The sequence below is a fragment of the Heteronotia binoei genome, chromosome 2 (genome assembly GCF_032191835.1).
Source record: "Heteronotia binoei isolate CCM8104 ecotype False Entrance Well chromosome 2, APGP_CSIRO_Hbin_v1, whole genome shotgun sequence".
Classification (NCBI taxonomy): Eukaryota; Metazoa; Chordata; class Lepidosauria; order Squamata; family Gekkonidae; genus Heteronotia; species Heteronotia binoei.
Genome location: NC_083224.1, coordinates 34,162,198 through 34,186,384, shown reverse-complemented (window position 1 = coordinate 34,186,384; position 24,187 = coordinate 34,162,198). Strand labels below are relative to the sequence as shown.

General features: G+C 44.4%; 1 protein-coding gene across 1 annotated transcript; it reads right to left on the bottom strand.

Annotated features, from left to right (window-relative positions):
• Positions 1-1,284: 1,284 nt before the first annotated feature.
• Positions 1,285-18,105, bottom strand: LOC132567554 (1,25-dihydroxyvitamin D(3) 24-hydroxylase, mitochondrial). The gene is made up of 12 exons (XM_060233235.1): positions 17,976-18,105; positions 16,791-16,981; positions 13,840-13,933; positions 11,521-11,617; positions 10,434-10,525; positions 9,129-9,240; positions 8,199-8,344; positions 6,342-6,508; positions 5,667-5,745; positions 4,049-4,240; positions 2,764-2,875; positions 1,285-2,003 (listed from the first exon to the last, which is right to left on the bottom strand). The coding sequence occupies exons 2-12, from the start codon at positions 16,943-16,945 to the stop codon at positions 1,981-1,983; spliced, it is 1,269 nt and encodes a 422-aa protein (XP_060089218.1). The 5' UTR covers positions 16,946-16,981; positions 17,976-18,105; the 3' UTR covers positions 1,285-1,980.
• Positions 18,106-24,187: the final 6,082 nt, after the last annotated feature.

The following is a 24,187-nucleotide window of genomic DNA, read 5'->3' as shown; positions in this document are numbered from 1 at the left end:
AAAATGTAACCAAACTATATTTCTTCCTTATAGCAGAGTTGATCCTGCCCCAGCAGCTGTTTTGTGATTGGCCCAACCTCCTTGAAATCTTTTTTGTGGTGTGCTTTTTCAATATTCTTTCAAAATATCCCTTTCTTTCAATATTCCACATGCTCCACAAGGTTGGGGATCCCTGCCCAGAGGAAACATGATGCATTTCCTCTAGGGCCCCAAATGAATTGAATGCTGTAGGATTGTTTGATAAATCCAGTAGTCAGCCGTATTAGTCTATTGTTGCAAAATAGTAAAGAGCCCAGTAACACCTTTAAGACTAACAAATTTCATTGTAACATAAACATTTGAGAAACACAGCTCTCTTTGTCAGATGCAGGTAGACAAAGTAGAGAGCTGCGTTTCTTGAAAGCTTATGCTACAATAAAATTTGTGAGTCTTAAAGGTGTCACTGGACTTTTTACTGTTCGATAAATGGCTCATTTACCTAAGGCTAGCAGCTAAATGCAACCAAATCATTCTCACGGGATTTCAAATTACACTAACAAAAGTATGTTGGGACACAAGATTATTGAATAAAGACAGAAGTATCTCATGTGAAAAAGAATTCTCTTTTATTACAAAAACCTTCAATATCAAGAACACAAACAGAAAATCAAATCGCGCATCATGTACAACTGATCATCAACTTTACCAGTTTTCCAAAGCACACATTTTAAAAAGAGTCTAAATATGAAACTGTACAAAACAGACATTTATGCAACATTTTAAAAACAGAAGGCACATCTTTATTATAAAGGAATTGGGGGGAAACGTAAGCTATACAACTCATATTTCACAGCATACCATGCTGCCAGAGTGTAATTTTGCACACCTTATAAAGCACCAAACAGTGCAACACACTAGCCAGATATTTGGCCCTGGGTGGTGCTTCACTACCTCGATGTGTTTCCAAACCAGGACTTATGCAGCTACAGGTCAGCTAGTACACAAGAGTTGCAACTGATATTACTCTGAGGTTATAAAATGTGCAGGCCCAACTGTAATTATCTAGTAATCCCCTGGACTGTCACACAGAGGCAATGAAATTCAAATAACCCACAGACAGCAATTTAGCCTGTTGCAGCTATGATGCTCAAGTATTCTCATAGGCTCAGTGGAGCTCTGTTTATGTGCAACCCGCTCAATGTGCTTTGCTTAGGCATAGTCAAGTTACTAGTTCTCAAGAGCCATCTGGCAAAGATAGCTGAAATGGGGATTTGGAAGGTACGTACAGACACCCTTTCCCCAAAAGCCATTTGTGCTGCCTATATACACACAAGTGAGGGGTGGGGGTGGACAGGGCTCTCATGAGCGTGTGGGAATGCTGCTGTTTGCCTCCCCTCCATAATAATCAACCCTGCAACTCTCTTGGAAGGCTTCTTTTAATCAACTTAAAAGTGGAAAACAAGCAAATCAAAACAAGCAGCTGGTCCTGCAGCTAATTAAAATCCTTACAGAATGTTAAAAATGTTAAGAATTTTAGAAGAGAGAAAACAAGGTTCTCCTCCCACATTCTCATCCCTGATCTGACAATATCATTGCATCCATTTCTGAGAAGGTGACACTCCCCTACCAAAACAGTAAACTAAGCAGACCAGTGGATTTTGTGCTGGCAGCTGAACAGTACAGGATTTCTGTCAGGCCTGAAGAGATTTCTTGAGCCTTTCAGCCTTTGTCATTCTTCCATTTCATCCTTTTAAAAACACAAACAAGCGGGGCTCTAGCTCAAGTTTCACTTTAGTGCTCCAAGAACCGCTCAGGTGAGCTTCCAGCCATCAGAGAGACTTGCCCCTCTAAGCAAAGGCAGAACAAATTCTGGCTGGTCCTGCCATTGGCATTGCTCAGTATATGCCTACAGGCTGCCATTTCCTCAATGAGATGGCAGGAGCTGGGACTCCAGGCATTCACGGTTGTCATCTTCAGAAAAAGAAACAGCTGGCAAATGTTCTACTGTTTCCTTTTCACTGTATCTGAGGGGGAAAAGGTGAGAGCATTGTTTACACTTTGTGGTTCTGAAAAGGCTATGTGGCACAAGCTCCATTCAGAGACTGAGATACTTGTTCTACTATAACAGTTACTGACTTTATACCTCAAGGCTGTGTATATTGAAGTAATAGTATTCCAACAACCCAGCCTGCTCAAGATCTTCGACAAGTGTGAGGAAGAAATCCTGCCAGTCATATTTGAAAAAGAAACTGCTCAACATTTCAGCAGGCCTCTTGCTCAGTAACGAAACCCCCACTGGAAATCTATTATGGCCCAGATAATCTACACTGGGTTGGACTCCAATCCTGTTTGCTTTCTCTAGCAAGAGGATTCTTAGTGGAAAGAAGTCATCTGAACTAGAAACGGGCTGTAAAAAAGTCTTCAGATCCTTTCCAAATGCAATAGAAATGGCTGGTTTCTCTCAGGATGCAACAAATGAATACATTCCAATTCCAGTATTCTTAGTGTTTTAGTGGCTACCATAAGGAATAGGCCACCAATGGACAAACTACTACAGAAACAGACAAAAGTGGGCAAAAGAAACATCTCCCATTGCACCCATGCCTACTGCAAAGAATGCTCAACTTTCCCCAAGGTGTTCTTTAGGCACGTCTATAATGCTCAGGATCGGCCACACTTTCAGCATTATAAACAGGACCAAAAAAAAAATCACCTAGTTTTACTCTGCTGTTCTCTTAGGCTTGCATGACCACAAAAATTCCCTAAGGAAGCCCTTCTCTTTACCTGATCGTATTCTGAATGCAACAGGGATTTCACGGTTGGGTATCAGGAGTCCGGAGTGCAGGGTTTCTACTGGCTTGTCATCGGTTGCAATAACCTGGTACTTCCGTACAACCTGCGAGAGAAAGAGAAAAGAGTTGAGTCTCTGGAACTTACCGATAACAAGGCTTCCTAGGAACCAATTATTTTCGGCCTATGCAGCTGGGCAGAGATTTCTGTCAAATTACAGCCAACTTATGGTGACTGCATAGGGTTTTCAAAGCAAAAGACATTCAGAGGTGGTTATGCCATTGCCTGCCTCTATGCAGTGAACCCAGACTCTGCTGATGGCTTCCCATCCAAGAACCATGGCTTTTTTTGTAGCCAGAACTCCTTTGCATATTAGACCACGCATCTCTGATGTAGCCAATCCTCCTGGAGCTTACAGGGCTCTTTTTACAGGGTCTACTGTAATCTCTTGGAGGATTGGCTACATCATGGGGGTGTGGCCTAATATGCAAATGAGCTCCTGCTACAAAAAAAGCCCTGCCAAAAACTAACCAGGGCTGACCCTGTTTAACTTTTGAAATCTGACAAGATCGGGCTAACTTGGACCATCTACATCAGGGAAAGTTTCATTTAACCAGTGCTAACACGGTAATTCTTGGAACTCACAAAATCTGTGTCTGCACAAGTTATAATCAAGGACACAACTCAGTCATCCTTAAAATCAGGCCAGTTCCATTCATTTCAACAGGAAAGTCCCCTGTAATAATGATCCTGAGGGTTAGCAGGCCCTTGTTAATGCAGAAAAGCAGGGCTTTTTTTGTAGCAGGAACTCCTTTGCATATTAGGCCGCACACCCCTGCTGTAGCCAATCCTCCAAGAACTTACAGAGCTCTTACTACAGGGCCTACTGTAAGCTTCAGGAGGATTGGCTACACCAGCGGTGTGTGGCCTAATATGCAAAAGAGTTCCTGCTACAAAAAAAGGCTGCACAAAAGGAAGACTGGGAGCCTACTGGGTGAGAATCAGCAGCAATCACTCTCCCTGCCTTCTTTTCAGAGGGATACAAGCTATTTAAAATAGGTCTCCTTTAACAGAATCTTGTCAGAAAATGAGGAACATTTTTAAAAATATAATCTATTTATGAAGAAGGAAAGCATTCATATAGCACAATTCAGGGATTAGGAAAATCCTCTTTTCATTGTTACACAAGATGATAAGTTCATACAGCATACTTCCCCTCACAACTGGAATTTTTATTAAATAAAGATCACAGGGAATATGGTGTTAATTGCAAGCTTACCCAGAAAAGAGCCAAGTGAAGCTGCAGCTCAGCCAAGCGGCGTCCGATGCACATCCGCTTCCCAATGCCAAAAGGAATGTGAGCGAAAGGGTTTATGTTCTTCTGCAGCCAACGTTCGGGTTTGAACTGAGTCCAGTCACTAAAGTTTTCTTCGCTGCATCCTAGGATGTGGCTATTTAGCATCAACACTGTCTGCAGAGACAAAACCCATAGGGGTGGGGGATAGTAAGTTCGGTTTTTGCTAAAGGAAAATAGTGTTGTGCGAGTCAAAGGAAATGGTTTTCTCCACCAATAGTATGATACTGCATCAAAGTTCATTGTGAGACAAACCATACATAACACTACCATGTGATCCCCATATGACAGCTGTGAGTTTACTATGGGAACTCAATTCAGAAGCGCTGCAGAGGCCCAGTTTGGATTGGGACTGTGGGGTGGGGAGAGGAGGGGGCACTAGCATTCTCCATGCACTGATTTTTCTGACCTGAAATGGTCCTGAGGCAAGTTTTTTGCCTGGGGTGTGTGTGAATGTGTAAGCTTTCAGAGCATATACAGTCCACCTCCCCATGTAAATAATGACCCTGGAGCTGTTTCAGGTTGGGAAAACATCATGGGATGGCCTTAAAGTGCCTCTCCCCATGCCATGATTCCGATCCAAACTGGGACTCTGAGATGGTTCTGAATTGAGTTCCCATTGGGAACTCTCACTTGTTGTAGCTGCATATCCCCATGGTAGTCACATGGTAGATGTGATGAGTATTTGGGACCTAAACTTCATATACAATCAAAAATACTGGAGACTGTGTCTGGGGTTTCATTCCAGGTTTTTGTCTTTTTAAAGGTAGGTCACCTACAGCTATTTTGACACTGAAAGAGTCACTGAAACACAGAATATTCCTTGCCTGCAAGCTTTCAGTCTTTAAATGCTTTAAAGTTTTAAACAAAGTTGCAACAGAGGTCAATATTTTGACCCTGGGACATGTCAAGCCTTAGCCAGCAACCTGCTTTCAATGTTTGGACTTACCTGTAGCTTGCACAAAGTGATGCTATAACCCTGTCTGAATTCATAGAGAGGAGAGGTGGAGGTGGGGGCAGGGAGAGAACGCAGTCTTCCCTTACCATGGAAACATTAAGGGAAAAGGCTTTAAGAAAATGTGGTATTTCCCCCTGCAAGGGCATCTGCATCTTTAAAAGAACAAAAATTCAGCATGGGATGTGTGCCACAACACTGTATCTGCATGCTGTGAAAAGGTGGTACAGCCTGAGATGTACCTGTATATATTTGCCTGCCATGCAACTATTGAAGCCTCAAAAATCATGCTGGGATCCTTGTCATTTTAGAAACTGTCAAAATGACCAACCCTGTTAAGTGATATGAATACCAAGCTGGCTCTCAAACTCGTCCAATATGACTCAGCCCACTGTGCTTCCACAAAACGGCTGAAAGTATGGAAAGCAATAAAATACAAAAGCGCACATCCCCATCCCCTCGAACCACATTCTTCCTAGATTCACATAAAGGACCTACCCCACTGACTAGGGAAGAAGAGCGTTTAGGGACGGGGCTGTGTGCCTTGGATATGCATAGTTGCCTTGGGTAGTAGAAATATATACTCACCCCTTTAGGAAGCACACAGTCTCCAAGGGTTGTTTCTTTATCAAGGGTCCGACTGGTAAATGGCACAGAGGGAGTCAGCCTAGAGCAAAATAAATACAGTTTCTTTACTATTTTATTCAAACAAGTTACTTCTAACAGGGATATATAACGGTAGGGAAGTTCAAACCTAGCTGGCTTTGGAAACCTAGAGAAGTGTAGCTTGCCTTTCTGCAACACAGTTAATTCTGGTGTAACGTAGGGTGTTAAGAAGGAAGTGGCACCTTGCAAGCATACCTCTTCAGATATAACATAATGAAAACAGAAATAAAAGCCATTCCATTGTATCTGAGGAAGAATGCTTGCACACAAAAGCTCATAACTGAAATAAACCTCTGTTGGTCTTAAAGGTGCCACCGAACTCAAGCTTTGTCCTACTGCTTCAGACCAACATGACTGCCCTCCTGGATCTATAGGGTGTTAAAGACACTGCATGAAAAGTGCTTTGAACATTTTGGAATGTATAAATACCTGCAGGGGGAACTATTGTATATAATGAATACTGCTATCAAAAAAACAGGACTGTGGTCTATTCCATATTATCACATGTATTATCCTTCACAGCCGACTGAAACCAAGTGGCAAAAACAAAACACAGCATTCCTTTACATGCCAACAAGTCTACACAGAACACTTTACCTCATAGATTCCTTCAGACAGGACTTCAAATAGGACATTTTCTTCAAGTGTTCAGCGCTTGGGCTCTCTCCAGCCCCAAGCACACTCTGTATTTCCTCAAGCAGTTTCTCCTGGACGTGTGGGTTGCGTGAGATGTTATAGAGAGCCCAGAGCAAACTGTTGGCAGTCTGAAACATGAGCAGAAAAATTCAGCGCCTCAGATCCTGGCAGGCTCAGTAATTAATGTGACAAATCAATGGCGAAACATTCAAAATATGCGTATTCTTTCTACAGTGGGCTCTGGCTCACAGTGTATGCCACAATGAACTTATTAGTCACAACAACTCTTTTGCCACATGACTCTCATGTTATTTTGGCTGTGGCAGACTATGCCTCAGGAATATACTTGCCACTGCCTGCTTTCTATTATAAAAACAAGGACATATCTTAAAAAATCGGGCCACTTGTTCTTTGCAGGAGTACAGGATTTAAAGCATCAAGAATGAGGATTTCTTATTCAGATAAAAAGTTGACTTGAATTTATGTAACTGTAGTCCAGGGACGACCCAACATGGGCAGATTTATATAACCTATAACCAGTCATGTCATAACTCGAGCTGCCACTCAAAAGGTTGGCTACTGCTGTCAAATTTTACCCTTCTGACAAGAAGCTCAAGATGGAGTGTGTGGGATTATCCCATTTCATCTTCACAACCACTTTGGGAGAGAATGGAACCTGGGATGCCGATCTAACATACACATTTGTCCACAGCGGCTGTGAGAAGCACTTACCTTTGAAACAATTATTTCACTTTTCCTTGAATATCAATAGCAAAAAAAACCTAGCCCAAAGGTTTGGATTCTTCCCCCCTTTGGCCATTTGCCCAGTAGCAGCGCATGTTCCAGGTTTTTTGGGTGGAGGGGGAGCAGACAGAGTACCACCTTGTGACTACTGGGAGAAATGCCAGGGTGCACATCCTTCCCTGGCAGAGCTGGGCAGCACATGCAGCCAGGAGCTCAGGTAACAAGAGCCCTTGCAACCAGGTAGGGGAAAGGCAGGCATTGCAAGCATTGCGGGAGGGGGGGGGGTGCACAGGTGAATAGTTGGCAGCAGTGGGCTCTATTAAAACCTCTAGGCACTGGCAGGTGCCCCACCTCAAGAGTATGCCTTGCTCAACAGGCAGATTTAATCTTTTATGGCTTCTTTCCTGCAGCACACACCACCTATTCTTCACTCACTGGGGTAGTCAGAAGAGCTGAGAAAGGAGATGGTGAGCAAACTGTAGTGCAAAGGTGAGCCCCACATCACTGTCTTGCATGAGACTGTTCTCTTAGTTGGCTGCAGGGCCATCAATATGCCAGAACTATGAGCATTCACCTTCTAGTCCTCACAGCAGGGATCAGCATCTCATGATCACTCCTTGGTCTTGTCACTTTGTAGAACTTGCCATATGAATCAAAAGTTTGTATGGCCAACCCACACTGGCTGCCTTGGGTGGAATCTTCAGGTTGCATTTGGTTTGGAAACCTGTGGCCTGGATTCTACTGGCAAATTCTACCTGTGATTTGGCCAGAGAAGAGAAAACTACATGGAGATGCAGTTCTGGGGAAGGGCTGTTGCTCACTAGTAGAGTAACTGCTTTGCGCACAGAAGACCCAGGTTCATTTCCTGTTAAAAAAAAGATCAGGACGTAGGTGCTGTGAAAGACCTCTGACACCCTGGAGGGCTCATGTCTGAACCATGATCTATTAAACAGCGAGTACTCAAAATGAGACAAAGAGAATCGTATTCAATTGCAAGGGAAGGCCACTGTTACAGACAGCTGAAAGTCATGCAGTGTGCTCTTTCTTAATGCAGAAAATGCAACTTCTGCTTACCGTTTCCACTCCTGCAATCTGAAACTCTGTGATGGCTGCGTACAACTCTTTCTTTGAAAGCCGGCTCCCAAAATAAATGTCACAAAGGAAATCTTCGCTGGGGTTGGCAGAGTATTTCTTCAGCCTGCTGTTGATGGAACGCTTTGCTGAGGAAGGAAAGGAGAAAAACCACGAGTGATCATCAAGAAACAAAAAGGGTCACTTACAGGGCTCTTCCACATTACATTTTTAAAAACTCCACATGCACAAAACAAAGGAATCAAGGAAAACAATCCTACACTAGCCTTCTTCCAGATATGAGTTTATGACAGTGGAATTCAATCCAGAGTTCATGGAGAGCCACATTGGCACTTAAACTATCAAGAAAAAGAGCCGCATATACTTCCATCCCTGGTGTAAGGCCTGCACTTCAGGGAAGTTTACTGCTTGTCTCTCCAGCACTGGGAACCACTTGCCAACCACAAACCTTGTCAGGTAAGGGCACAGCCCACTTTCCTGCTTTAGAGGAACAGTGCTCAGAAGAACCACAGGTGGTATGCTGAAGAGCTACAGGTGGCTTACTGCATTGGGGGATTTTTTTTTTAACAGAAAATACTTAGTCCCACACATGAAGCCACCTTATACTGAATCAGTCCATCAAGGTGAGTATTGCCAGACCAGCAGCAGCTCTCCAGGGTCTCTTTCGCACCAATTCCTACCTAGTCCTTTTAACTAGAGGTACCAGAGATTGATCCTGGGATCTCTGGCATGTCAAGAAGATGCTCTGTCACTGAGCCACGGCCCCTCTCCTCCACCCAACTGTCAAATTTCCCTTCCAGTCAGAAGATGGCAGCTGACTTTGCCATGCAAGTTGTTGGTGGGGGATTTAAACCAGAAGGAGTTCGAGCCACAGAACATATTTGCTGCTTCTGCAGGTGCCCAGTTAGTTACCTGTCTTGAAGATATGATCCCATGCCTTTGTGTGAGCCTGCCAGACTTTTGTATTTAGACTTTTGTGGAGCTCAACTGGAGTCACCATCATCATTCCAAAACTGCTCATCATCTACAAAAAACAAATAAATGTCAGTTGTAAAATGTGCAACAAAAATACAGAATGGAAGCAGAAGAGGCAAGGAGGAGCTGGGACTTTCCACTGTAGCAGACCTGTGGTTTCACCAATTTGGCTGAACTTTTACTGGGGACTCCGAGGAAAAACTGGAATGAGTGGTAAAGGTTTCCACACTGGCTCTTGAAATAAGTCACAGGTTCATGACCTGACCAGGGAGACTTTGTCTCCTGAAATACTGTAGCATCCAATGAGTGTGAAAGAGCTGGACAGGTATGGCCCACCTCTATCCTGGATGCCTTGTCTGTTCATTCATTCCAGGAAAAAGATATCAGCTACCTCTATGAATTGTTGGCAGGGTGATTACCCAGTAATTACCATTCAAACTGATTAAAGAGCACAGAAAGCTTTACTATCAAGCATGTTAGTTTCTGATTAAAGAAAAGTGATATCGATTCCTAGCTACCTTGCTGAGTGAGAGAGTGAGAGTGAGAGAGTTCTGTTGTGCAGAACCTCTGAGAGGATTGCTAACAGTAGCAATCTGGAGACAGATGAAGAACAGGGAAAAAGGTGTAAATCCCACTTTCCTATCTAGTTTGCCAGTTTGGTGTAGTGGTTAAGTGCACAGACTCTTATCTAGGAGAACTGGGTTTGATTCCCCACTCCTCCACTTGCACCTGCTGGAATGGACTTGAGTCAGCCATGGCTCTTGCAGAGTTGTCCTTGAAAGGACAGCTTCTGTGTGAGCCCTCTCAGCCCCACCCACTTCACAGGGTGTCTTGTTGTGGGGGAGGAAGATAAAGGAGATTGTGAGCCACTCTGAGACTCTGAGTGGAGAATGGGATATAAATCTAATATCTTCTTCTTCTTCTAATTAGCAAGCTGTTGGTAGGGGATTTAAACCAGAAGGAGTTTGAGCCATAGAACATATTTGCTGCTTCTGCAGGTGCCCAGTTAGTTATCTGTCTTGAAGATATGATCCCATGCCTTTGTGTGAGCCTGCCAGACTTTTGTATTTAGAAATACAGAGTCATCTTCTTTTCTTTTGTACCCCAGACCCTGCTTACTCCAACACGAAAAACCCATCCCTCTCAATGCAAACTGCACAGGGTATGCCTATAAGGACTTCTGGACCTCCACTTAAGTGAAACATCAACTGTCTAACACAGTTAGAGGGGAAAACGTCTTACCGTCTTGACGGCCTTGATAAAGTTCAAGCCTTCATCTCCCACATTCTGTTGCAGGAGCCCGAACCTCTTCCCGTACAGCACCAGACACATGCCTGTTCGGAAAACAAGAGTCATTTATTCAGTGTGGTTGGGCATATGAGACGTCCCCCCCCCACACACACACACTCACATTGTAAGCACAAACAAATAGATACCCCCTAGCTCCTTGACGTGAGAAGCTTATAGCTGAAATTCCAATGGCAGGGGAAGGAACAAGATACCAGTGACGTAATTGCAAGCAAATGAAGGTGAATATTGCTGCACTTCAGGTTTCACTTTTTTGGTTTTGAGAATGAAGGTCAAGAGAGAAAACCAAGATTTTTACATAGCAGTTTCTATGTGTTCACTGGAATGTACCCCATCCTACTGTACAGGAATTCGCTTTTGAAATTTAGCTGTACATGACTGTCTTTCACCACATTTTAAAGAGCTAGGGTAATGAGACAGAAAGCAGAAAAGGGTTCTCATACAAAATACGAGATTTTGGTGAGTACACCTTGTAAAGCAAGGGAGAAATAGTATCTATGGAACTTGCTTTTCTTCACAATCATTTCTGGATTTGTTCTCTTTCTGCCTGTATGCACTTATTTCTTCTTTTCTTTCTTGGTCTCTCCACACCCCCACCAAACACTCCAAACAATGGTAGTATATTCTGATCTCCACATATGTATGTTCAACTTGGGGTCATCACAGTCCATAGTTTGCAGAGTTGCACGGCATCATTTCCAATGGCTTTGCATTGATCTATTGTCAGCTGGCTTCATATATGTCTGGAGAGGTTGCATATAAGCAACCAAAAATACAAACATGTTTGATCAAAGTGTGATCCATTTGCAAACCTTAACCTACCAACTGAAGATCAGCAACTAGACTATACTCTGTTCCTAAGAGGGTATTACTAACCTATTAAACAGTAAAAGGTTCTTTCATTTTTTCCCCCTTCATATAGAAAAGAATCTGTCACAGCTAGAAACTGGACATCAGAAAAGAATCAAGTGTACAGTACAACATATCTGACCCAGAGTTATGAATTAAGGCAAAAACTTACTTTCAAATGACCACTTGTTCAGTTCAGAATACAAATCTTCTATTTCTCCATTCTTGTTGCAAAGTGTGTCTATTCGATCCATGAAATCTGCTAAAACCTACAAAACAAATGTTAAAAGATAGAATCATAAATCACAAGTACATGTTCATTTTTCTAAAAAAGTGTTGCAAAGTTTTCCACAGCACAAGAATGAATTATTTTTCCACACTTGAAACTCCAAAATTTTTCAAATTAATTGACTCACTAGCTCCACCTCATGTTCATATGGTTTTTTTTTTAATCTAAACCTCTCAAACTGCCAAATACAGTGTAGCTGTGAGCAGTGGGGAAACGTGTGTATTTCATAAATGCATCTTGACCCCAATTTGTTTTTAAGAGTAGGTGCTAAATATTTGATGTAAAGCCACCCCTGTCTGTTTGGAAGTATCATAATCAATAACCAGAGAGATTCTTCAAATGGAAGATACAGGGTTTTTTGCTTCCCCATCATTAAGCAATATTACCCAATCTGACTTTGTTTACATAGAGCATCATCCAAAAGTAAGTCTCCATCTTTGTTGATCTAACAACTACAACATTTTCCTTCTGCTTTCAGCCTTTTAAGTGACCTGTTCTGTTTGGCATTTGACCATCTATTGGTTTTTAACAGATCATCTACTGTTTTTCACATTTTCAACTAGCAGCTTCCATTGTCCCCCTCTTCTTCTCAGAAGTCTGCTCCACCTAATCTACCCAACATAGGATGCAGATGTGTAGTCATCAGATTAGGACCAAAATTACCCCCATCCCCTTCCAGGAATTCTGGAGAACTCAAACACTTCTATAATATTTTGTGTTCTTTTGGTTGGTTGGTTGATTGTAACAGCAATAAGCAGGGCAATTGGCAACATCTACTAATTATATTGTATTTTTGCTTGAGAGGGGAATACATGCTTTTTAGAAATATGTCATTTAGTTCCATTATGGATTCAGACATTCAGCTATTTCCCTTCGCTAAGTGCTGATATCCTCAGAGGTTGTGTGAAAGAACAGTACTAAAATGTCTAAACATGTCTAATGAGTAATAGAATCTATAGCCACCACTTGTTAAGACAAAGTCTGGCCACTTGGACATAGCAAGAGCCCATGTTCATAAAACATATAATGACCGTCAGAATCCTCTCTAAGTGACTCTCCAACAGGGGACACATGTACAGTTTCTCTTAAAGTGGAGGTATGCATTGATCATTGTGTTGTAAGCCGCCCTGAGCCACTTGTTGGGAAGGGCGGGATAGAAGTCATAAAATAAATAAAATAAATCAAAATCAAGTGGTATAGCCCTTCCTTCATTTTGCCATTTTAGTCTGAAGGTGGAGGATATTATTTATTTATTTATATTTTGATTTATATCCCGCCCTTCCCACCGAGGTGGCTCACATTTTTTGAATGTTGCTCTGCACACACAAAAATCCCTACATGAAACTAGTGTATCAGAGTAAAAACACTACTCTAGTCCTAATATACTTCTTCACCCAAAGTGTGATTAACACATGGAATTCACTGCCATAGGAGGTGGTGGCGGCTACAAGCATAGCCAGCTTCAAGAGGAGACTGGATAAGCATATAGAGCAGAGGTCCATCAGTGGCTATTAGCCACAGCTTATCGTTGGAACTCTCTGTCTGGGGGCAGTGATGCTCTGTATTTTGGGTGCATGGGGGGGCATAGTGGAGAGCTTCTGGTGTCCAGGCCCCACTGGTGGATTTCCTGATGGCACGGGTTTTTTTGGCCACTGTGTGACACACAGTGTTGGACTGGATGGGTCACTGGCCTGATCCAACATGGCTTCTCTTATGTCAGGGGTGACCAATGGTAGCTCTCCAAATGTTTTTTGCCTACAACTCCCATCAGCCCCAGCCATTGGCCATGGAGTTGTAGGCAAAAAAAACATCTGGAGAGCTACCATTGGCCACTCCTGTCTTATGTTATTATGTTCTTAATTTCCCACTTATAAAACTACTTTGAACTGGAAGGGAAAAAAAGATACATAAATATTTTAAATAAATAAAAGTATCATTTTCAGGAGCATTCAAAAATTCATTCCCTTTATATGGGTCTGAAATGAAACAATGCAAGGAGGATTCTACCACACTGGGGGGGTGTTTTCAGAGACAGTTCTTTGACAGTCCTTTTCAAGCAGTGAAAATACCCATACCAAGCAGACTCTTCAAAATCTTCAGCAGCATCTGTATCTGGATAAGTCTTAAATGACAAGATTTCTTGACGTTTCATTGATTCTGAGAATAACCATCAAGCACAACACCCCCACCCCAATCTGGTACCTCGTTGATTTTGGAATCCAGCTTCACAATCTCTGTGGGCTTCATTAACTTCTGCTGAAAAGCGCTTCTTACTCTCTGCCAGTCCTTCCCTTCTCTGCACAAAATAAAAAGCACAAAGAATTAAAGAGATCCTCATTTTAAACAAATCTTATCATATTCATTTGCAGAGGTTCTTTTGATGTGGGTGTTTTCTCTTAGTATTTTGGGGAGCCTCACAAGGAATACCAGCCAATGCCAATGGCTGCTAAATGTCAAGAATTACATGAACAGAATGATCCTGAGCAGAATTACACTGTCATAAGTGTACTGAAGACAATGGGTTTAAAAGAGTGTAATGCTACGGTACTGTAAGCGTCCTTTAGCCAAGACCCACATTTATAGGACTTAGAAAAATAAGATCATGAGGTTAAGGCAGCCAATTCCATGGCTGAACTACTCTTACTGTAAAATTAACTTACAAGTAAAACTTTGTTTGCCTTAAAGGTGTCACTGCACCCAAACTTTGTTCTACTGTTTTAGACCGGGGTGGCCAAACTTCTTTAATATAAGAACCACACAGAATAAAAGTCAGATGAGAGCTACAAGACATGAATGGCAGATGTTTGAGAGCAGGCAGGCAGGAAAATTGATGGGAGGAGGGAGAGAGAGGTGGAAAGGAAGTTACTTTCCTCCCAAAAAATTTACCCCAAAAAAACTTATTTTCGGGCACCACTTAGATTGAGCAATATGTTTAAAAAAAGTGGTCTTAGATGCAAATGCATCATACTTTAGGCTGTATCTGTATTGTGTTTCCTCTATATTTTGCACTTCTCTCTGAATCAAGTGGTGGCTAAAAATGGCCTTTTGCTCTAAAAACACTTATCTCCTGACTTTCTCTTCCACATCAACAGCATTCAGAAATGATATAGTAAGGTAAACTGTGGTACTGAGTTGCAGCCAACTCATGTCAATCCCATCAAGTTCCACCTCGTGGGATTTGTAAGGAAAGAGATGAGCAGAGGTGGCTTGCCATCACCTTCCTCTGCAGTCTCTTCCTTGATGGCCTTCCATTCAAGAACCAACCGTAATTAGCTTCCAAGCTCTGATGCAATTAACCAGCTTCCAAACTCTGCAACCAAGTGACTTGATCCAAGTACAAAAGTGGTCTTAATCCCATTTGCTGCAATGGCTGTAAATTTGTACAGAAATCAGAAGGAACCCATTTTGAACCGAAAGTGTACATCCTTAACACAAAGTTCGAGTGCAGTGGCACGTTTAAGACGAACAAAATTTAATTCTGTATACAAGCTTTAATGTGCCTGCACACTTCTTCAGATACAGTGTGCATGCACACAAAAACTTATTCCTAGAATTGAAACTTTGTTTGTCTCAAAGGTGCCACTGCACTCAAACTTTGTTCTACTGTTTTAGACTGGGGTGGCCAAACTTCTTATAAGAACCACACAGAATAAAAGTCAGATGAGAGTTATAAGACATGAATGTCAGATGTTTGAGAGCAGGCAGGCAGGAAGGAAAAATGATGGAAGGAGAGAGAGAGAGGTGGAAAGGAAGTTACTTTAAATGCCACTGCGCTCAAACTTTGTTCTACTGTTATAGACTGGGGTGGCCAAACTTCTTATAAGAACCACACAGAATAAAAGTCAGATGAGAGCTACAAGACATGAATGTCAGATGTTTGAGAGCAGGCAGGCAGGAAGGAAAAATGATGGGAGAAGAGAGAGAGAGGGGGAAAGGAAGTTACTTTAAATGCATTCTCCAAGCCTCTGGTTGGCTTGGAGAAGTGATTTAAAGAGACAAATGTCTTTTCCAAGCCAGCTGATGGGGTGATGGGGCTTTGAAAGCCAAACCATTTGTGTGAGAGAGCCACAGTTTGGCCACCCCTGTTTTAGACGGACATGGTTACCCACTTGAAACCCATCCCAAATTAGCAGACTGCTCTGATATACAACCGTTTGGCATAGTCTTGTCTTCAAAATGGGATTGCAGACTAATGATATTTTATAGGTGCTTAAATAGGTCTTGTAAGGCCAGAACATACGTAAGTTTTCTGAACTATATATTTTTAAAAAATCAGTCATGGCAGAGAATGAGAGATGCTCAAAGACTTTTTTGGGAAGAGGAATGGATATCACACATGAAAACCACCTAAAATTCATTAGGTATCCAGCCTTGATCAGTGTGGGCTTAGAAACATGGGGAATTCAGGTTCTGTACTTCTGCGCCCTGGCCTGAATGGGCCAGGCTATCCCAATCTCATCAGATCTTGGAAGCTAAGCAACATCTGGCCTGATTATCTACTGAATCAGACCCTTGGTCCATCAAAGTCTGTATTGTCTACTCAGACTGGCAACGGCTCTCCAGGGTCTCAAGCTGAGGTTTTTCACTATTTACCTGGACCCTTTTTAGTTGGAGATGTCAGGGATTGAACCTGGGACCTTGTCCTTACCAAGCAGATGCTTTACCACTGAGCCACCATCCCTCCCCAAATCATCTCTTGCTTTCAAACTCCTATGGGTTCGACATAAGTCAGCTGGGACTTGATAGCACTTTCCACCACCACTTCACATCACTTGGGGTGCAATAACTAACCAAATCCAATCTAGATGGGCAGCTCTGCTAGTCTGTCTGCAGCAGCAGAAAAGAGCAAGAGTCCAGTAATACCTTAAAGGCTAACAAAATGTGTGGCAAGGGATGAGCTTTTGTGTTATTTGAAGAAGTGAGCAGTGACTCACAACAGCTCATCCCCTACCACAGATTTTGTTAGTCTTTAAGGTGCTACTGGACTCTTACTCTTTTCTACCATATCTAATCTGTTTCGCAGTGAATTCTGCAATGCCTAGTGGCTTCAAGGAGAGAAGGTGCATGTCTCCCTCCTAACACCAGAGAATCAGGACTCCTTCCCCTAGACAGGCTTCAGAGCCCAGGAATGCCCCAGACCCATTCCCACTCACAGGATGAGCAGTCCGTAGCCCTCGCCCCTGTAGTCCCGGTAGGCTTTCCAGGGCTTGATCTCCAGGCGCTGCGGGTAGGTGCTTTCTTTCCTATAGAGAGCCTCGAGCAAGCAGGGTGCGCCGATGTGCACCGAGTCAAAGGCGCCCAGTTTCATGCGGAAGATCTTGCCAAACTTGTGGTGGTAATCAACCTGCAGCAGAACACAAATGAAGGTGCCTCGATCAGACCCATCAAAGTCCATACCATCTACTCAGACTGGGCTGTGGTTCTCCAGGGTCTCAGGCAGAGGTCTTTCACATCATCTATTGTCTCATCCCTCTCTTCCTTTTTAAACAGGAGATGCTGGGAACTGAACCTAGGACCTTCTGCATGCCAAGCAGATGCTCCAGCACTGAGCCAAGTGTGTGCATGTAGGAGGCAGAAAACTCTCCCGGAAGGGGGCAATAACTCTCCTGTCAGACCCAAGGTGCTGATCTGGACACTAGGATCATGTCAAGACAATCTGGTTAACCCAAACAACTTCACTGCACCCTCCAAGAGGTTCATCCCAGGATGCCTTGCAAAAGTCACAGAAGATTCTGAAGTGCAGCTCTCAGGTTACACCAAGAGGTCCAATTGCAGCATCATCTGCAGGAGCTCCAATGCTCACCTTTCATGCAAGATGAACATCAGAGCTGAGACAGTCTGCCAGATCACCCAGCAATGATTCTCCAGGGTTTCCCAGCACCCTCTTCCTAGAACAGGCGGGGCAGCCAAACTGTGGCTTGGGAGACACATGTGGCTCTTCCACACATATTGTGTGGCTCTTGAAGCCCCCCCCCCCATCAGCAGGCTTGGAAAAGGCATTTGTCTCTTTAAATCACTTCATCAAGCCAGCTGATGGCTTGGAAAATGCATTTAAAGTTGCTTTCTTTCCTCCTTTCCCTCCCCATCTATTTATCTTCCTTCCTTCCCTGAGGCTCTCAAACATCGATGTACACACCTTGCAGCTCTCAAACATTTGGCATTTATTCTATGCGGCTCTTGCATTAAGCTAGTTTGGCCACCCCTGTCCTAGAATCACTGGGGATTGGGCCTGGGACCTTCCACGTGCAAAGCAGTAGCTGGGCTTTGAAGCCCTTGCCCCCCACCAATGGCTGCCTGGGGTTGCTTGTGCAGGCAGCTTGGGAGGCGGGGCGACTTACCAGCGTCTCGTGCTGCTTCTTGAGGCCACCTTTCCGCAGGATGTCGAAGAGGCTGCCCACCAGGGGCCACTTGGTCGGGCCAGGCAGGGCGGAGAGCGAGTGGGGAGAGTGGAAAGGGCAAGCCGGCGCCTCCTCCTTCGGCTGCAAGGCGGACACCGACGAGGTGGGCAGCAGTTGTTGCTGGTGCGGAGTAGCCGGCGCGCTACGTTGACCCTGGCGCTTCAGCAGGGAGCCGAGCAGCGGGGCTCGCTTGAAGGAGGAGGAGGCGGCCATGGCTTCGGGGACAGAGCGCTGGAGGAAAGCGGGATCTGGCCGGGTGCACGTGGCGCACGGAGCTAGCTGGGATCTCTCGGCCGGGGGTGGCTCTAACCCGATCTAGCCTCACCTATTGGGGCAGGAGGGTTGCTTGCAAGGCAGGCAGGAAAGCGCGTGAGGAGGCGCTCTTGGGAGGAGGGAATCTTAACTCCCAGGAGACCGAAAGGGACTCTACAGGGAATCCTCCGCCGGCTGCTAAGAACCGAAGAGGCAGGAATCTAGTTGCAGAAAGGGAAGATCTTGGAGGATCAGGGAATATATTAGGAAGGCGTCTCCTTGGCAGCAAAGCCTTGCTGGAGGGGATCTGAGCAGTGCCGTCGGGATGTACAGCGTAAAGGGATCTCTCCCTAGACAACGGCAAGCAAAATTGGAGGGATCCAGCCGCTGCTATCCCGGATCTGAAGAAACGAGATGCTTCGCGCTCTCCCGGCTGAGTTCCCGTCGAGGGCACGGAACGAGGCATATATAGTATTCGGGCCGGGCGCCGGACTTTCCTCCAGGGCCAATTGGAAGGGAGGGGAGGGGAGCCCCGGGGGAAGTTTGGCAGGGCGGGCACAGCGCCTTTCAGCCCAAACCTCCCCTACCTACACCCCCCCTCCCTCCCTCCCCTTCGATTCGGGCCGAAGGCCAAGGGGAAGGGCTGGAGGAGCGCAGGCGGAGAGGTGAGCGGGTTCAGGGATCCCTCCACGAGCGTCTCTCGCAACTCCAGGCTTGGGTGCGCGCTCGTGTTCTTGCTTTCTCCAGGGCGGGGAGATTTGGCCGGGGCGCGCCCCCTTGCGAGTGCCAGGGCTTGAACTGACTCCCTCCGGCGTGGAAAACATGTGCCGCCGCTTCTAACCTTTGTGCCCGGTTCGCTGAATTCTGGCAAAAGAAAAAAGCACGTGGGGAAGATCTTTGCGGTGAGCCGAAATACCGCGAAACCGACCATGTGCGAGCCCAACCCCTACAATATCATAACATAAGAGAAGCCATGTTGGATAAGGCCAATGGCCCATCCAGTGTAACACTCTATGTCACACAGTGGCCAAAAAAACCAAGTGCCATCAAGAGATCCAGCAGTAGGGCCGGGACACTAGAAGCCCTCCCACTTCCCCCACCCAATCCCGCTCCTAATCTTCTAGGGCCCACTGGGGAGGCAAAGCCAGGCCCGCTGAAAGCCACACAGACAAGAACCCCCCGGATGCAGGAATCATGAATGTGCAGACTAATCGGCCGGCTTTCCCAGCTCCCCGGTCTCCGGAAGTTTATCCCCCTCTCCATCCCTTTCCGCAGCCTTAAGGAGAGCCCGCGGAAGTCAGCAGGACTTCCTTTCATGTAAAGCGTGAGTACGCTTGCTTTTGTTTCCACGAGGAGGCCCTCGCCCATCCTGCCCATTACCCCCAATTTCCACCTCTGCAAGCAGGTGCAGCGAGAGTAGGGTTACCAAAACCAAGGTGGGGGCAGGGGATCCCCTGGATTGAAGGCCCTCCCTGCCCGGTCAGGGTCATCAGAAAGCGAGGAGGGAACTGAAATGTCTGCTGGGCACTCCATTATTCCCATAAGTTACAATGGAGAAAATAAGTACTTTTCTCCAGGGCCTTTTTCCTAGAAAAAGCCCAGCAGGAATCATTTGCATATTAGGCCACACCCCCTGATGTCGCCATTGTTTCACATAAGGCTTTTCTGTAGAAAAAGCCCAGCAGAAACTCATTTGCCTATTAAGCCACACCCCCTGACACAAAGCCAGCCGGAACTGTGTTCCTGTGAGTTCCTGCTGAAAAAAGCCCTGCTTTTCTCCCTTTCTCACAGTACGAAAACTCGTGGACATTCAATGAAATTGCTGAGCAGTCGGGTTAGAACTGATAAAAGGAAGTACTTCACCCAAAGGGTGATTAACATATGGAATTCACTGCCACAGGTTGTGACGGCTGCCAGCATAGCCAGCTTCAAGAGGAGATTGGATAAACATGGAGCAGAGGTCCATCATTGGCTATTAGCCATAGTGTATTGTTGGAACTCTGTCTGGGGCAGTGATGTTCTGTATTCTTGGTGCTTTGTGGGGGCACAGTGTGAGGACTTCTAGTGTCCTGGTCCCACTGATGGACCTCCTGATGGCACCTGGTTTTTTTGGCCACTGTGCAACGCAGAGTGTTGGACTGGATGGGCCATTGGCCTGATCCGACATGACTTTTCTTATGTTCTTATGAGTGTGCGTCTACATGACATGCCGAAGAATTCCGACTTAACATGCAAGTTGCTCCCTCGTTTCTTTTATGATTCTGAACTGGAGGGGTGGTGGTACTTGCTTTTAATTCCACTTTTGTGAAAGTGATGGAATAGTCAGACTACCTTATTTCAGACTTTCAGTATGTATTTATTTTTATTTTTCATATTTATGTTCCACCCTCCCGCAAGTGGGCTGAGGGCAGATTACAGACAAATAAGTAAGCCATTCAGCTTCTCAATAGCACATGGATTAATAAATAGTTAAGACACATTTAAATGAAAGAATTTAAAAACAAATTGCACTAGTTATGTGCACACTCTCCAGAATGGGCGCTGCTGGGTGGCTGTCAGTTTTATATGAAGTGAATCCCTTCAAATCACAGCAGTCCCAGACACTTCCAGGCACTGGGTGAATACTGATTTCCAGCAGAAAAGTTGCTTGACAAATAAGGTTTATTTAAATCATTTGTACCCTGCCTTTCTATCCAATGCAGATGACCCGAAGTGGCTTACAGTATTTTCTCCTTCCTTTTATCCTCACAACCCTGTGAGGTAGGCTAGGCTAAGAGTGTGACTGGCCCAAGGGCATCCAGCAAGCTTTCATGGCAGGAGTGGGGATTTGAACCTGAGGCCTCCCAGATACTAGATCTTAACAAATACACCACACCACACACTTAACAAATACATCACACTGGCTCCCATTTGATATATTTGCTAAGAAGGAAGTGAACCCCTTTGACCTCAGTAGGACTTGCTTTTGATTTGACATGCAAAGGATTGTTTGAGAGAGAGGGTGTGTATAATGTTCTGGGTTCAAAGCATGAGAATGCCCAAGAGATAGTGAGTTCAGCTCTTTATTCAGTGATTCAGCATAGTGAGAAAGGAACAGAATTGTCTGGCAGGACCAACGGCCCTGCTTATATGCATGCAGACCTCCCCACTCAAAAACCCATTACCTTCATCCCATTACACACAGGTGGCTATTGTTTTAGGGTCTCAAGCTTAGCCAAGTCTCTGCTGGCCCTAAGGCCAAACTCCAGTTCCAATACATAACAGTGTGTAATAACTTTGCAGGGGCCAAGACAATAGCTTGGAATTGTCAATAAATTTGATTAAAACATTTTCACTTGTCAAAACCCTCGTTTGTAAATAGTCTCCAATTATTGTATATTGCTCTGCTTGAAGGAGCAGCTTTTGTTATGACAGCTTCTCTACTTCTGTTCTGCCCGATGACTTCTGCTCTCTGATCTACTGTTAAATTAGGTCATTTGTAGCCTATCGTAGGGCTTTTTTGATGGTGGCTCCGCTCCCAAAGGATGGACTGCCAAGTGAACATCCCTTTAGATGAGCTTGCATGGCAGTGCTATTTTAGAGGGCTTCTGCTGATTTTCTTGGATCTTTTCTTGTAGGCTGTACTGTTTTGTTGGGGTACATATGGTGTGGTTTCACAGTGTGTTTTATTTTAATGGACTTAACTGGTGCATGTTTGTGTATTGTAAGGGAAAGGCAGTCTCCAAGTAAATAAATAAATAGAGGTTGTCTCTAAAGTGAATTCTATGCCAAGAAAATGCAAGCACACCGAGCGAATATTATCTTAATGATAATTGTGCATAATAGATCTTGAAGGGCTTAATTGGGTTATTGTCAGTGTGGTATACTGGTTAAAATGTCAAGACTAGGATCTAGGAGACCCATGTTCGAATCCTCACCCCACCATGGAATTTTGCTGGAGTGACCTTGACCTAGTCACACACTGTAAGCCTAACCTACCCTATAAGGTAATTGTGAGGATAAAATGGAGGTGAGAAAAATGATATAAGCAACTGTGGGTCCCCACTGGGGAGAAAGGGAAAGTATAAACGAAGCAAATAAATTATTGGCTGGTGCTTTAACAGGTCAGCTTTAACACGCCACAGTGGCTAGTCCGGGGCCAAATTAGTACAGTCTCATCTCTTTGAAGTTCAAACATTTGTAGTGGAATTCAAGGAACCATTTAAATCTCTTCCATGGTTTGCTGTAGCAATCTTGATTTCATTCACAGGTTTGGGGTTGTTGTTTTTTTTTTTTTGGAATGTGGTTAACCACAGAGTGCAAATGCAAGCAACCTGCATGCCTCTTGAACAGTCAGCAGGTGGAACTATTGATTTAGTTGCCTCTGCTGGAAGAAACTGGCAGATCTGAGCTGGGATAGTCACCCTAGAAATTTGATATGTATATATTTAATTAGAATCAAGCCGGGCTCAGAGCAGTGTACAACATAGGCATAACATTTAAAAACAAAAGCCTGTAGCGCCGCTAGCTTGCAGGAGGGGTGGGAGTGCTGCTTAAAAAAAGCTATCAGGTCCAGGAAGGTTAGCTAAAAGGAGCCTTACAACCAATGTTCCCTCTAAACTGCAGAGTCTTGTGAGCAAAAATTCTACTTTGTGAGCTACTGGTATTAAAATTGTGAGCTACTGGCATTAAAGTTGTGAGCTACGCCATAAATTATTGTGTTCTGGGGCCATTTTTTCCTGCGCTAAGACAAAAAGGTGTGAGCTGGAGGCTAAAAATCTGTGAGCTAGCTCATGCTAACTCAGCTTAGAGGGAACATTGCTTACAACACCACCCTGAAAGAGTTACGCTTTTCTTACCCCATTGGCTTCAACAGACTTGGAAAGGTGCAGCTCTATTTAGGGTGGGAATGGTGTGAATCTAACAGATAGGCTATGGCAGAAACTTCCATAGATTGTGACCCCACATTGTCAGATGCTAGTCCCCAGTAGCTTCTGTCACAATAAATCTAAGTCTTTAAGGTGTCACTGGACATTTATGGGATTCCTCTCAAATGAAATAAAAGAGCCCCTGGTGCAGAGTGTTAAAACTGCAGTATAGCAGTCCTAAGCTCTGCTCATGACCTGAGTTCGATTCCTGGTGGGAGTTGGGTTTTCAGGTAGCCGGCTCGAGGTTGACTCAGCCTTCCATCCTTCCGAGGTCGGTAAAATGAGTACCCAGCTTGCTGAGAGGAAAGTGTAGATGACTGGGGAAGGCAGTGGCAAACCACCCTGTAAAAAGTTTGCCGTGAAAACGTTGTGAAAGCAACATCACCTCAGAGTTGGAAACGGGACCTTTGCACAGGGGACCTTTCCTTTTTCCTCAAATGGCATTCCTCTCAGATTTGTCAGAGCATGGTTAAAGCCAATGTGCAATGGGACAGCGCCATATTGGCCTCACCCAGGACCATGATGCCAGCACATGCCACTCTGTTGCTGAAATTAATTTCTTTAGAATCAACAGGAAAAAACATGCTAAAAAAAGAGAAGATGATGACAGGTATGTTTTGAGGTATATCCTTGAATCTTTTCATAAAATGAGACAGAACTTTAGTATTCCTTAGCTGGCAAGAGGAAAATTTCTTTCCTGTCTTCCTTTGCGTCACAGCGACTTGTTTTTGCCAGGCATGAAATAGCAGACGAGCTTTTATTCAGCCAACAAAATTCCCTTTTTTATTAGCTTTTGGAGAGGTAGGGAAAGAATCCTCTCTATTTGCGGCATGAAAAAGATGGTCCTGGTTATTTCAAAGCTTCTGGGATCATTAATAAAAGTACATCTAATTAAGTGATCGTAATCCCACTGGGCTGCTGCAGTTTAATGAAATGATGCCTTGATGCGTTTGATGAGCAGAGCTGCACTTATAGGTGTTATTAAATGATAAA